General features: G+C 34.5%; 1 protein-coding gene and 1 non-coding gene across 3 annotated transcripts; one reads left to right on the forward strand and one right to left on the reverse strand.

Annotated features, from left to right (window-relative positions):
* Window positions 1-5,836: 5,836 nt before the first annotated feature.
* Window positions 5,837-7,416, reverse strand: LOC114267782 (uncharacterized). 2 transcript variants are annotated; one of them, XR_003631061.2, is made up of 3 exons: window positions 7,147-7,414; window positions 6,895-7,060; window positions 5,837-6,627 (listed from the first exon to the last, which is right to left on the reverse strand). XR_003631061.2 is itself a non-coding variant. In XM_028208844.2 (2 exons), exons 1-2 carry the CDS (start codon window positions 7,369-7,371, stop codon window positions 6,049-6,051), a joined length of 804 nt encoding a protein of 267 aa, XP_028064645.2. In that variant the 5' UTR covers window positions 7,372-7,416; the 3' UTR covers window positions 5,837-6,048. The 2 variants fall into 2 exon arrangements, 1 of the variants encoding a protein (XP_028064645.2); XM_028208844.2 differs by lacking the exon at window positions 6,895-7,060 and having other exon boundaries at window positions 7,147-7,416.
* A 5,412-nt stretch (window positions 7,417-12,828) lies between these two features.
* Window positions 12,829-12,900, forward strand: TRNAP-AGG (transfer RNA proline (anticodon AGG)). The gene has a single exon. It is a non-coding gene; the product is annotated as a tRNA-Pro (tRNA).
* The last annotated feature ends 394 nt before the right edge of the window (window positions 12,901-13,294 follow it).

Raw genomic sequence — 13,294 nt, forward strand, 5'->3', positions numbered from 1 at the left:
CGGCTCAATCTGAGGTGGATGTCGTCCCCTATCTATTCTTCCTGGTCGTTGTTGGCTATCTATTCTCCTTAAGTTCCCACAGATGGCGCCAAAATGTGAGTGTTGATTTTTGACCACATAACCAAACAGGGAACTCAACAGTAGAGCACCGGCAGAATAAATTAACCCCAACAACCTGTAACAAGAAGATGAGAATCCGACAGTGGTTCGACCACCTAAGGGCACACCGACGATCAAGTCAATAATCAATATCACTCCAAGATAACAAATTGTGCTCAAACTCACAAGAAAGAACTAACCTTTGACCTACGACGGTGCCTTGCTTTTATAACCAGCAGTGACCTGATTCCTTTAAAAGCCTTGCTTCAATAGACTTAGGCTCAGTGCTCATCCTGGACGCTTAGTTTGATAGATAGAGAAACTCTTCTTGAGCCTTATCTTTATCCAGATTGAGATCCTTCCCTGTTCTAGGACTCTTGTCTCTTATCTGTTTGTCTCGGATTCCAACATCTCCATAGATAACCTCGGCCTAACCGAGATCATCTCGGCAGTGTGACCAGGCCACATGGCACATCGGCTGACACTTTGGCGTCACCTTAGCCATGTGCTGTCATTCAAAAAATATTTCCCCATAATTGCCACGTAGGTTCTATTACTTCGGCAATCTGAGGTGATGGAACCTACATTGTTTGTCTAATCAACACGTCGACTCAATCTGAGGTGGGTGTCATCCCCAATATTTTCTTCCTCCCAGTTATTGGCCATCTATTCTCCTTAAGTTATGACAAATGGCGCCAAGTTGTGGGTGTTGGTTTCCGACTACACAACTAAAAGGGGAACACAACTGGAGAACACTAGCAGAATAGATTAAGTTCAACAACTTATAATAAGAAGATGAGAATCCGGCGGTGGTTCGTCCATTCGGGATTACTTTAACAATCAAGTCAGTAATCAATATCTCTCAAAGATAGAAAATTGGCAGTGGTTCGTTCTCCAGGGGGTACTCCAATGATCAAGTCAGTAATCAATATCTCTCAAAGATAGCAAATTGTGCTTAAACTCACAAGAAATAACTTATTTTTGACCCACGAGGGTGCCTTACTTTTATATCCAACAGTGACCTGATCCTTTTAGAAGCCTTACTTCAATGGAGTCAGGCTCAGTGCTCATCTTGGACCTTTAGCTAGAAAGAGATAAACTCTTCTTGAACCTTATCTTTATCCAGACTGAGATCCTCCCTTGTTCTAGGACTCTTGTCCCTTATCTACTTATCTCAGATTCTGGCATCTCCGTAGATAACCTCGGCCTAACCGAGATCTTCTTGGTAGTGTGACCAGGCCACGTAGAACCTCAGCTGACACTTCGGCGTCACCTTAGCCACATGCTGTCATTCACAAAATACTTTCCCACAACTTCCCTTTAGATTCTATTACCTCTGCAATTTGAGGTGATAGAACCTACATTGTTTGTCTAATTAACACGCCGACTAAGTCTAAGCTGGATGTCGTCTCAAATCTTTTCTTCCTGCCCGTTTTTAGCCAACTATTCTCCTTAGGTTTCCACAAGCGGCACCAAATTATAGGTGTTGATTTCCGACCACACAACTAAAAGGGAAACTCAGCTGGAGAGTACTAGTAGAATAGATTAAGCACAACAACCTATAATAAGAAGATGGTTCGTCCACCTGGGGGCACTTCGCCAATAAATTCAGTAATCAATATCTCTCAAAGATAGCAAATTAGCAATGGTTCGTCCACCCTGGGGCACTCTAACGATCAAGTTAGTAATCAATATCTCTCAACCATAGCAAATTGTGCTTAAACTCACAAGAAAGAATTTTCCTTTGACCCACGAGGGTGCCTTGCTTTTATAACCAGCAGTGACCTGATCCTTTTAGAAGCATTACTTCAATGGACTAAGGCTCAGTGCTCATCCTGGACCATCAACTCGATAGAGATAAACTCTTCTTGAGCCTTATCTTTATCCAGACTGAGATGCTCCCCTATTCTAGGACTCTTGTCTTTTATCTGCTTATCTCAGATTCCGACATCTCCACAAATAACCTCGGCCTAACTGAGATCATCTCAGTGGTGTGACCAGGCCACATGGCACCTCGGCCGACACTTCAGCGTCACCTTAGCCACGTGCTGTCATTCACAAAATACTTCTCCACAATTGCCCGGTAAGTTATATTACCTCGGCAATTTGAGATGATGAAACCTACATCGTTTGTCTAATCAACACATCTGCTCAATTTGAGGTAGATGTCGCCCCCAATCTTTTCTTCATGTCTATTGTTCGCCATATATTCTCTTTAAGTTTCGATAGACAGTGCCAAATTGTGGGTGTAGATTTTGGACCACACAACCAAAAGGGAAACTCAGCTAGAGAGCACTAGCAGAATAGATTAAGCCTAACAACTTGTAACAAGAAGATGAAAATCTGGCAGTGGTTCGTCTATCCAGCAGCACTTCGACAATCAAGTCAGTAATCAATATCTCTCAAAGATAGCAAATTGGCGGTGGTTCGTCCACCCAAAGGCACTCCGACAATCAAGTCAGTAATCAACATCTCTCAAAGATAGCAAATTATGTTTAAACTCACAAGAAAGAATTTACCTTTGACCCACGAGGATGCTTTGCATTTATAACTCGCAGTGACCTGATCTCTTTAGAAGCTTTACTTCAATGTACTTAGGCTCAATGCTCATCCTAGACTGTCAGCTAGATAGAGATAAACTCTTCTAGGGCATTATCTTTATTCAGACCCAGATCATTCCCTTGTTCTAGGACTTTTGTCCCTTATCTGCTTATTTCAGATTCTGGCATCTCCTTAGATAACCTTGACCTAACCGAGATCATCTCGGCAGTGTGACCAGGCCACGTGGCACCTTGGCTGACACTTCGGTGTCACCTTAGTCACGTGCTGTCATTCACAAAATACTTCCCTACAACTGCCCCGTAAGTTCTATTACCTCGGCAATCTGAGGTGATGAAACCTACATCGTATGTCTAATCAACACGCCGGCTCAATCTGAGGTTGATGCCGTCCCCAATCTTTTCTTTTTGCCCGTTGTTGGCCATCTATTCTCCTTAAATTCCCACAGACGGCATCAATTTGTGGGTGTTGATTTCCGACCTCAAAACCAAAAGGGGAAGTTAGTTGGAGAGCACTGGCAGAATAGATTAAGCACAACAACCTGTAATAAGAAGATGAGAATCTGACGGTGGTTCGTCCACCCAGAGGCACTTCAACAATCAAGTCAGTAATCAATATCTCTGAAAGATAGCAAATTGGCGTTGGTTCGTCAACCCGAGGGCACTCCGACGATCAAGTCAGTAATCAATATCTCTCAAAGATAGCAAATTTTGCTTAAACTCGCAAGAAAGAATTTACTTTTTACCCACGAGGGTGCCTTGCTTTTATAACCAACAGTGACCTGATTTCTTTATAAGTCTTACTTTAATGGATTCAAGCTCAGTGCTTATCTTGGACCCTCAGCTAAATAGAGATAAACTCTTCTTGAGCCTTATCTTTATCTAGACTAAGATCCTCCATATTTTAGGGCTCTTGTCCCTTATCTGCTTGTCTCAGATTCTGGCATCTTCGCAGATAACCTCAGCCTAACCGAGATCATCTCAGCAATGTGTCTAGGTCACGTGGCACCTTGGCTAACACTTCAGCGTCACCTTAGCCACATGCTGTCATTCATAAAATACTTCCCCACAACTGCCCCCTAGGTTCTATTACCTCAGCAATCTAAGGTGATGAAACCTACATCGTTTGTCTAATCAACACACCAGCTCAATCTAAGGTGGATGTCGTCTCCAATCTTTTCTCCATTCCCGTTATTGGCCATCTATTTTCCTTAAGTTCCCACAGATGGTGCCAAATTGTAGGTGTTGATTTCGGACCACATAACCAAAAGGGGAACTCATCTGGAAAGCACTAGCAAAGTAAATTAAGCCCAACAACCTGTAACGAGAAAATGAGAATCCGGCGGTGGTTCGTCCACCCGGGAGCACTTCGACAATCAAGTTAGTAATTATTATCTCTCAAAGATAGCAAATTGGCGGTGGTTCGTCCACCTGGGGGCACTTCGACAAACTCACAAGAAAGAATTTATCTTTGACCCACGAGGGTGCCTTACTTTTATAACTAGTGGTGACTTGATCCCTTTAAAAGCTTTACTTTAACAGACTCAGGCTCAGTGCCCATCATGGACCTTCAGCTAGATAGAGATAAACTCTTCTTAACCCTTATCTTTATCCAGACTGAGATCCTCTCATGTTCTAGGACTCTTGTCCCTTATCTGCTTATCTCGGATTCCGGTATCTCTGTAGATAACTTCAGCCTATCCGATATCATCATGGCAGTGTGATCAGGCCACGTGGCACCTCGGCTGACACTTCGGCGTCACGTTAACCACGTGTTGTCATTCACAAAATACTTTCCCACAACTCCAATGTAACATACTAAAAAATTTTCTTAGCATAATTTTCCAAACATAATATCATAACACTCCAAATTTTTCCCAAGCGTAACACTCTAATGTAGCACACTTTAATATAACACACAGAAAAACTCCTTAGTGTACTTTTCTCAAACGTAACACTCCAATATAACCAAAAAAAAAAAATTATGTAGTATACTTTCTTCCAAACGTAACATTCCAATTAATATAATCTCAAACGTAACACTCCAATATAACAAAACAAAACAAAACAAAAAAACTCCTTAGTGTATGTTTTTCAATTGTAACACTCTAATCAATATAATGCCAAATGTAACACTCCATTGTAACATAAAAAAATACTAAAAAACTTCTTAGTGTACTTTTCACAAGCGTAACACTCATAATTTGAAATTATACATTTGTCCAAAATTTACTACAAAATTTTTGTATTCCTTTTCGAATGGATTGAAGAATCCCACATCCTTTTTTTGGAATGTTACAATCGGAAAAAACATACTAAGGAGTTTTTTTTTAGTGTTACGTTGGAGTGTTACACTATGCAAATTTTCTTTTTCTTTTTCTTTTTTTATATAGTATTACGTTTGAAAAATATATACTAAGGAGTTTTCTTGAAATCTTACATTGGATTGTTATACTAAGGAGTTTTTTTTTTTTTTTAAATGTTACATTTGAGTGTTACGTTTGAAAAAATGCACACTAATGAGTTTTTTTGAAATTTTACATTTGAGTGTTACCTTTGGAAAAAAATATACGAAAGAGTTTTTTTTAAAGTGTTACATTTGAGTGTTATAGTAAGGAGTTTTTTTTAGAGTGTTTTATTTGAGTGTTACGTTTAGAAAAAAGTATACTAAGAAGTTTTTTTTTTAGTCTTATATTGGAGTGTTACGTTTGAGTGTTACATTTTAAATTATACGTTTGCTAAAAACTTATTAATGAGTTTTTGTATTCCTTTTGAAATGTTTGAAGAATCTTATATTTCAAATCATTTGTAACACTTTTGAAATGTTTGAAAAATCTCACAATTCAAGTCATTCCAAATAAAAAAGATTCTCAAATAAAAATTAATCCCAAATTTGATTCCCATAAATTATGTATATTGCCTTTCTAACATAAAATGATGGGGGGAATAGAAATAAAGGTATAATCGTAAATCTAATTTCCAAATGATATATTAAATATCTTTTTCTAAAATCAATAGGACTAATTAATCTCTAAGAAAACTTTTGAGTCTAAATGAATTACCATTCTTAAAGATGAGATTTATAAATAAATTTTTCTAATTTTTACTCAAATGTTGGATGACATTTAAAATGTGTACTCAACATAAATGAGTGATGCTTTGTAAAGTAAAAAGTTAAATTAGGAAAGGTAGAGTCCTTATTTATACTTTGTTTGAGAAAATTCCATTTCATTGCCTTGGTACATTTACATACCCAAAATAAAAAGCAAAACAAAAATTATATTTACACACCAATTATTTCGATCATCATCATCACTTCACACAACTTCCTATCTCACACTTGTAACTTGTCGGTGGAAGAACACTACAATCTCTCTCCTCTCTTTCTCACTCAAAATTCTTGTTGAATTACAGAAGCCACAGTTCTAGCCCAATACCTAAGATGTTTCTTCATATCACCAGCTGCAGAGACTCTTGGCAACCTTAAGTTCGGCAATGGCGAGTCGGGTCTTTTAATATCCCATGCTTCGGATAAGTATGGCCTCATTACACTTCTCTTCTCTTCTTCGCCTTCCCTTTCTTCTTCTCCAATTATATCTCTATCATCTTTATCTACTTCTTCATCGCCATTTGCTAGTTCAAGTCTTTGCAATCCAGGCAACACGCTCATCATTTGCGGGCTTAGACTTTCTTTGCTGAATTTGAAACCTAAGTCCATGAACCCTTTTACTTCTTCGAGTTCGAGCTCTAAGAGGCTCTTGCAGCTCATTGTTTTCTGTAACCTCGTCAGTGAACGGGAGTATGGTATGATCTTTTTGGGGTGGATGTGATGTAGTAGAGACGATGAGTGTGACCGCGATTTGCATTTCAAGATATCATTCAACGTTGTGGATCTTTTCTTCATTTTTATTTCATTCTCATCCTCCTCCTCATCATCAACATCATCAACGTGTTGGTTGTTGCAGTCATCCTTCATGAGAAGAAGAAGAAGAAGAAACATTAGCTTCCAAAGTGTGTGTATGTGTGTGAGAAAGACAGCACCTCTCTGGTGCAACTTTTTACAGGTTAAAATTTAATAACTAAAACGGAGATTTCTACTTTTTAATAATCAATTTTTTTCAACTTACATAAATTATTTGTGTCTCATGAATGGTAAGTAAAAATAGTACCAAATACTCTAATACTGATTTTCAAAATAACAAAGTAATAGATAATTCCATAAGCTAATACTCTGCACCTTTTTATTTTTTCATTTTCTTCTTTCTCTTCCTTTGGCCTGTGTTGGTTCCTCTCCAACCTTGTAGTTGTGCTAGCTCATGATTGAGCTTTATGAACTTCCCTCCTTTATTGATGTAATCTCATTTGTAATGTATGTTATTATCACCAATAAAGTTTCCTTTTTGCTGATGAAAAAAAAAATAAAAAAATAAAAAATAAAAAAAAAGCTATACATCAATGAAGGAGAGAGAGGATTGGTTGTTGTTGTTACCTTTGAAGGAGTGATGATAGATGAGGCTGATGATGAGATTTCCTCCTCTAGGAGAGGAAGTTGAGAGAGGTTTGATGAGAGATGTGGAAGTGTTTGTGAAATGGGTTGAGGTGAATTAAGGGTTTTGGGGAAAAGAAGTGAAGTGGGTTCGGTGAAGAGAATGATTTGGTGAAACCAAAGACGATCCATGGTTCCTAGAATACATATGGCATAGTTGTCTGCCATGGGGTGGGGAGGGGGGGAGGGAGAGAGGGAGGGGGAGGGGGGGAGATTGGTTTTTTGGATAAAAATAAAAGGGAGAAGATAATATATATCTAAGATGTGAGTATGATGTTGTCTCTTGGGGCCAAGGATTGGGGGAAAAAATCATGCTTATCAATGTTGAGTCATCATCTTTTTATCATTTTATTTATGGTGAGTTACGTTAGATTATTGTTCATGTGATACATAATTTTATTTTTTATCTTATTTTTTTATTATGGGTTTGTTTGGTAGCTTAATTATTTTAGTTATTTTTTAAAAAAAATTTTGACTATTTTAACTTGGTTAAAAAAATTATGTTTGGGATGACAGTTGGTTTTTTTTTATAATTGATTTGATAGTTATGAGAAAAAAAATAAAATAATTATAATTTAAATGTGATATTTTGCAAGAGCAATAGGTAATATTTTAAATATTTTACCTAATAGGATGGAGTTTCAACAGACTACGCAATAGACATTTTATTTCATCATGTCTTGGAGCATTTTTAAGAGACTTTTTAAATGACGTTTGTTAGTTATTATAACTAGCATTATCATATTTTAGTCACTCCAATAAGTTAGTTATTACAATAGCCATTTTAACAAAAAATTTCAAGTTTATTCCATTTGAAGAGTCTTGAGAGACTTTTTAAACAGTTTGTGTGTATAGATAGATAAAATAAAGAGTAGCGTTAAAGTATATAAATAAAAAAAAAATAGGCAAAATAAAAAATTACTTTTTTATATTTTAACCAGTAAAAAATGATGTGTATGGTTGAAATTGCTCGCTAACTATATTTGGAGAGTTTTGAAGACTAAAGCAAGCAATTTCAGTAATGGGGAAGTTGTTGGTGTACACACTTGGTAAAGTACTTAGCAAAATGCAAAATGCATTTTTCCCTATGTACTTATATTAAGTAAAATGTCCATTAGTATTGCAATTACTCATTAATAATCGTGTCCTAAAAGTGTTAATCTATATGGTTCCGATAGGTAGCTCGAATTTGGAGGCTCGAATTTGGCTCGAATTCGGAGAAGAAGAAGAAGAGAAGAAGAAGAAGAAGAAGAAGAAGAAGAAGAGAAGGAGGAGGACTGAAGGGGGCATAATCACAGGGGAGGAGGAGGCGGAGGCGGGGCCGGAGGCGACGGCGACGGCAGTGGTGCTACGACGATTGCTAGTGCTGCGACGATCGGTGGCGGCGAGGCGACGGCGGTAGTGCTGCGACGATCTCCTCTCCTCCTCTCTCTTTCTCCCTCTCTCTCCTCCTCTTTCTCTTCTCCTCTCTTCTTCCTCTGCTCTTCTCCTGTGTTCAACGAAGAAGAAGAAGAAGAAGAAAAGAAAGAAAGAAAAGAGAAAGAAGAGGCAAAAAAAAAAAAATTCGAAACCCAAAACGACGCCGTTTTAGATTTCGAGCCGAATTAGAGCCACCGAATTTGAATTACGAGTCATTTTCCTAATCTATATATGCATTGGTCACCTATTTTACCTTCTTTTATATATATATATATATATATAAATTTAAAAAAAAAAAAGAAAAAAAAAGAGAGAGAAGTCATGACATTTTTTAAAATATAAGTTATTATATTCAATCTTTTACTTTAAAATGATAAAATTAAGATTTAGGGGTTGTTTGTGGTGTTCTAAATAAGTGCATTTTTTGTTTTTTTAGACTAAAATGTTGAGAAAAAAATATGAATATTTAGGTTAATTTTTTGACTTTTTATAAAATAATGTGTATTAAAAAATTATATAAATAAATGTATAGGAGAAGATAGGATAGCAGCCGTACGGAATGACAGTGGTGGCGGGCGGGAGAGTAGATGAGAAAATATTGCCTACTTCTCGGGCTTTGATTGGATGGTGTTATTTGGCTCGTGGGGGCCCACCACGAGTCCCCTTTTTCTAATCGGAATTGTTCAATGTGTAGAACTCATCGAGTACTACACGCTCGTAAAAAATCTCGTTGATTGAATATCGATAACTATCTAATCGTGTTAGTTTTCTTTGTCAACTGTTAACTATAATACCATCCAATTTTTATACAAAACTGATTTGATCATATAGTCAGTGATATCCGATAGACGTGATTTTTTACAAACATATAGTACTAGACGAGCTCTACATATTGAACGGTTCGCATTATCAAAACGAGACCCATGGTGGGCCCCACAGACCCAACTTTACCATGCAAATAAGTGAATGTACACACATTATTTTTTGTTTTTCCTATCATTGCAGGTGGTTGAGGTGTCCGTACGTTGATGGGTTGGTCAGATTGAACTTTTATATTTATTTATCATTTAAATTAATATTTATATATTATTTTTTTAATATTTTTTTTTAATAAATAGTGATAACTGTTTAACTTTTTTAGTAACTTTTTAATTTTTTGACTTTTTCAAAGATTGCCAAACCAGTCCTTAGTACATTTTTGTGCATTGATTTTATGTAGAACTTTTTTTTGGCAAGTAAGCAGTGATATTTTTTGAAATATAAGCTATTGTTATGAATCTTTTGCTTTAAAATAAAATTAAACTTTAATACATCATCCTGTATTAATTTGTTATATAGTTTTTTATTTATATATCATTACTTAAATAGGAAAAAAAAAAAAAAAGAGGAAAAAGAAGCAATAATAAGATGATATGGGTTGTGGTGGTTGTGAAAGAAGGAAAATGAAAGCAAATAAATACGGAAAGTGGAGCGCGGTCTTTGTATGAGAGTCGATGTGGTCATGAATTGGAGAACATCTCAAGTCCACAACTTTCACTTGCTTAAAGACCATCTTACCCATGCTAAGGATCAACCCAAAATTTTGTGATGTGAATAGTCCAAATTTGATGTTATATCTAACCATGCAGAGCCACAGGAAAAAAAGAAAAGAAAAGTACCTTAGGGGTTGGTGCCAATCCATAACAATAAGCACCACAAATTATAAATTTGCCCATTCTAACCATTTAAACTAATCTCAATTGGTCATGTGTAAATTATTTTTGATGGTGCAAGCTTGAGTCATAAAAAATAGTTCTTGTAATAAAGAGTTAATTATCTATAAGTTTTATTTATAAATGTTATGTTAGTTTAGGTCTTATTTAAGATTTTTTTTAAAACCAATAAGTCCTATTTAATAAGACTGATAATATTATCAATTTTTTTCAATTTTTAAAATTGAGAATGTTACAATTATGCATAGTAATATTCCAAATAATTATTTCACTAATTGATAAAAAAAGAGAGCATGAGATTAAATGTTTTTACCTTTCTACTTATTAGTTTGATTCATCTATCTAATAAAATCGAGAATATTAAAAGTTTTTCTCAGTTTTAAAATTGAGAATATTATCAATTTTTTCATTTAATTTTTTTTTTCAGTTTTGCACATCCATGTTCCATCATCATGTTCCTTTATAGATACAAAATTTTCAGTTTTGCACAAAAAAATAATTCAATTTTTTTTTTCAAAAAAAAGCTTCTTTTTTTTTTTGGACATAATTTTTTTTTTTTAGTTTTTTCAATTTGAAAGTTGATATTTTAAATTTTAAAAAAATAAAATAAATACCAAATCATCATATTCCTTTATAGATAATTATAAATGATTAACAATCATTATTTAAAGTGCAATTCTTATTATTAAAAATTTAATGGGACTTGAAAGGTCCAAAAAATCTTAATTAAGACTTAATAGAGTATAATTTCATAAATTAAAACTTATGTGTAAATGCCTCCTTAAAAAATAAAGCTAAAGTTATTTACATCTCTTATTCCTTTTCAGAACTTGATTTATCAAAAGTTTTATTATAATCACTTAGCCTTCGTTTAAGATGTGAATTGGTTTTTTGACTTTTTGACTATTTTAACTTGAGGTTAAAAGATCTTATTTGGGATAGGCTTTTTTAACTTTTGTGAGAGAAAAAATAAAATGATTATGCTTTAGATGTGATATTTTGTCTTATTAAGTTAAAAAATATACTTCTTTTTTTTTTGTGTGTGTGATTATTTTAACGCAAACTCTATATGCCAAACAAAGCCTTAGCTTAATGACCAAAGTCCGTTATTGATTTCAGTTCCATTCATGCTCTCCCTCCAACGTGCTAAAAACAAAATATATATCACTTCCGATTTATAGTACTAAATCAGCAGTTCTGAAAGTATCACTAATGAGCTGACAAATGCAAGAAAAAAAAAAAGAGCCAAACTATCACATCAATAAGAGAATTCACATGATGTCATGTCATTAATGATACATTAGTGGTGTTAAATTAATGGTATAAAACATTTTTCAATATATATATTACAGAGAAGTAAGTTTCTTATCAAGTTTGATACTAGCCAACAAACAATAAGGATTGGTTTGGCAAATGCATTTTTATTTTTTATTTTTCATTTTTAATGAACTTTTCTTAACAAAAATAAATAAATCAAAAAGCTTGTCAATTTAGGTAATATATATTAGGTAAGATTACAATAATAAAAAAATTAAATTTAAAAAGTTCCACTAGTACTAAGACGGAACCAGGAAATTAAGTTAAAGGGGGCATTTATTAATAATAATTTTATGAGCTAAATTTAAGCATAAGAAATTAAAAATCATTATTAATAGGAACAAATCAAAATTCTATAATAGTGTGTAATAACTTAGTGCGAGATGGTGATGTAAGTTTGTAATTTTAGTGCAAAAATTATGGATCAAAATTCTTAACTTTAGAAAATAAAAACAAATAATTTATAGCACAAATTATTACAAAATCTATTTAATTTTTATTTGACGAAAAATATTAAAGAGATGATATTGCTTATAAATGATGTGTTTTGAATGGAAATTATTAAATGGTCTTAGAGTACATGGCGTTGCCTATGTGATGCTCAAAGTATGAGAAATCACAAAACTAAGAAGTTTGTCAACTACCTAAAAATAATGGGTTGATTATATTCAATCCATACAATTTCCCACTACACTATTAGTTTAGACTACTACATAAATCATACCACATAGTACTCCTAAAGTATCAAATAATTACTTATTGTGAACAATACAATAAATCCTTAATCAAATAACATGTTGGGAGAAAAAAAAAATGAAGAAGAAGAAGAGGAAGAAAAAAATTACATTTTGCTTATGACCATAAAAAACAAAAAAAACAAAAAAAAAAAAAAAAAAGAGTTTAAAATTAAGGGAGGCACGTGACCCTGAGCCTTCTTTGGCTCCGCCCGTGCTAAAGACCCAAAAAAAAAGAGTAAAAATAGTTGGAGTTTTTTTTCCTCAAAAAATCTTACATTTTATATACTTTTAACACAAATTTTTTTAAAAAAATAAAAAAATAAAAAAAAAATATGATTTTTTTGGTATTTGCCAAATAGAGAATGAATTGTGCACGTAACGATGCCAACCATTCTAAATTTAACCTATTTTATAAAATCTTTGAACAACATCCTCATGAAGGGCATTTGGTCTAGTGGTATGATTCTCGCTTAGGGTGCGAGAGGTCCCGAGTTCAATTCTCGGAATGCCCCTAAATTTTCTGTTTTTCTTGTCTTTCTTTGCTCCCTGCACTGGGCCGACTCAAGAGGTTTGGGCCCAGACCAATCATTGGGCCTGGCCATCAGATCTCACAATGGATTTTTTTTTACTTTCTTTGCCCTCTGCACTGGGCCCACGCAATAGGTTTGGGCCATGACCAGTCATTGGGCCGGACCATCAGATCTCACAATTGAACTATGTTTTTGTTCAATGTAGCCTACCTGCGCTCAATATGAACTAAACAATGAGTTATTTTTATTATTGATTTTTTGGTTTTTTTGTACGAGAAGACTTGTGGAAAGTAAAGAGAGTAATAACAATATAGCAATTTATAGTATTTTTTTGACCTTTGTACTATAAACTCAAGTCTACAAACGAGATCTATGC

Source organism: Camellia sinensis, chromosome 3, assembly GCF_055761805.1.
Source record: "Camellia sinensis isolate YWXY chromosome 3, ASM5576180v1, whole genome shotgun sequence".
Taxonomy (NCBI): domain Eukaryota; kingdom Viridiplantae; phylum Streptophyta; class Magnoliopsida; order Ericales; family Theaceae; genus Camellia; species Camellia sinensis.

Bases quoted from the DNA above. Each gene is read 5' to 3' on its own strand.
- LOC114267782 (XM_028208844.2), bottom strand. From the start codon at position 7,371: ATGGCAGACAACTATGCCATATGTATTCTAGGAACCATGGATCGTCTT. The intron at 6,628-7,146 runs GTAACAACAACA...CTTCTCATGAAG, and splicing joins CTATCATCACTCCTTCAAAG to GATGACTGCAACAACCAACA.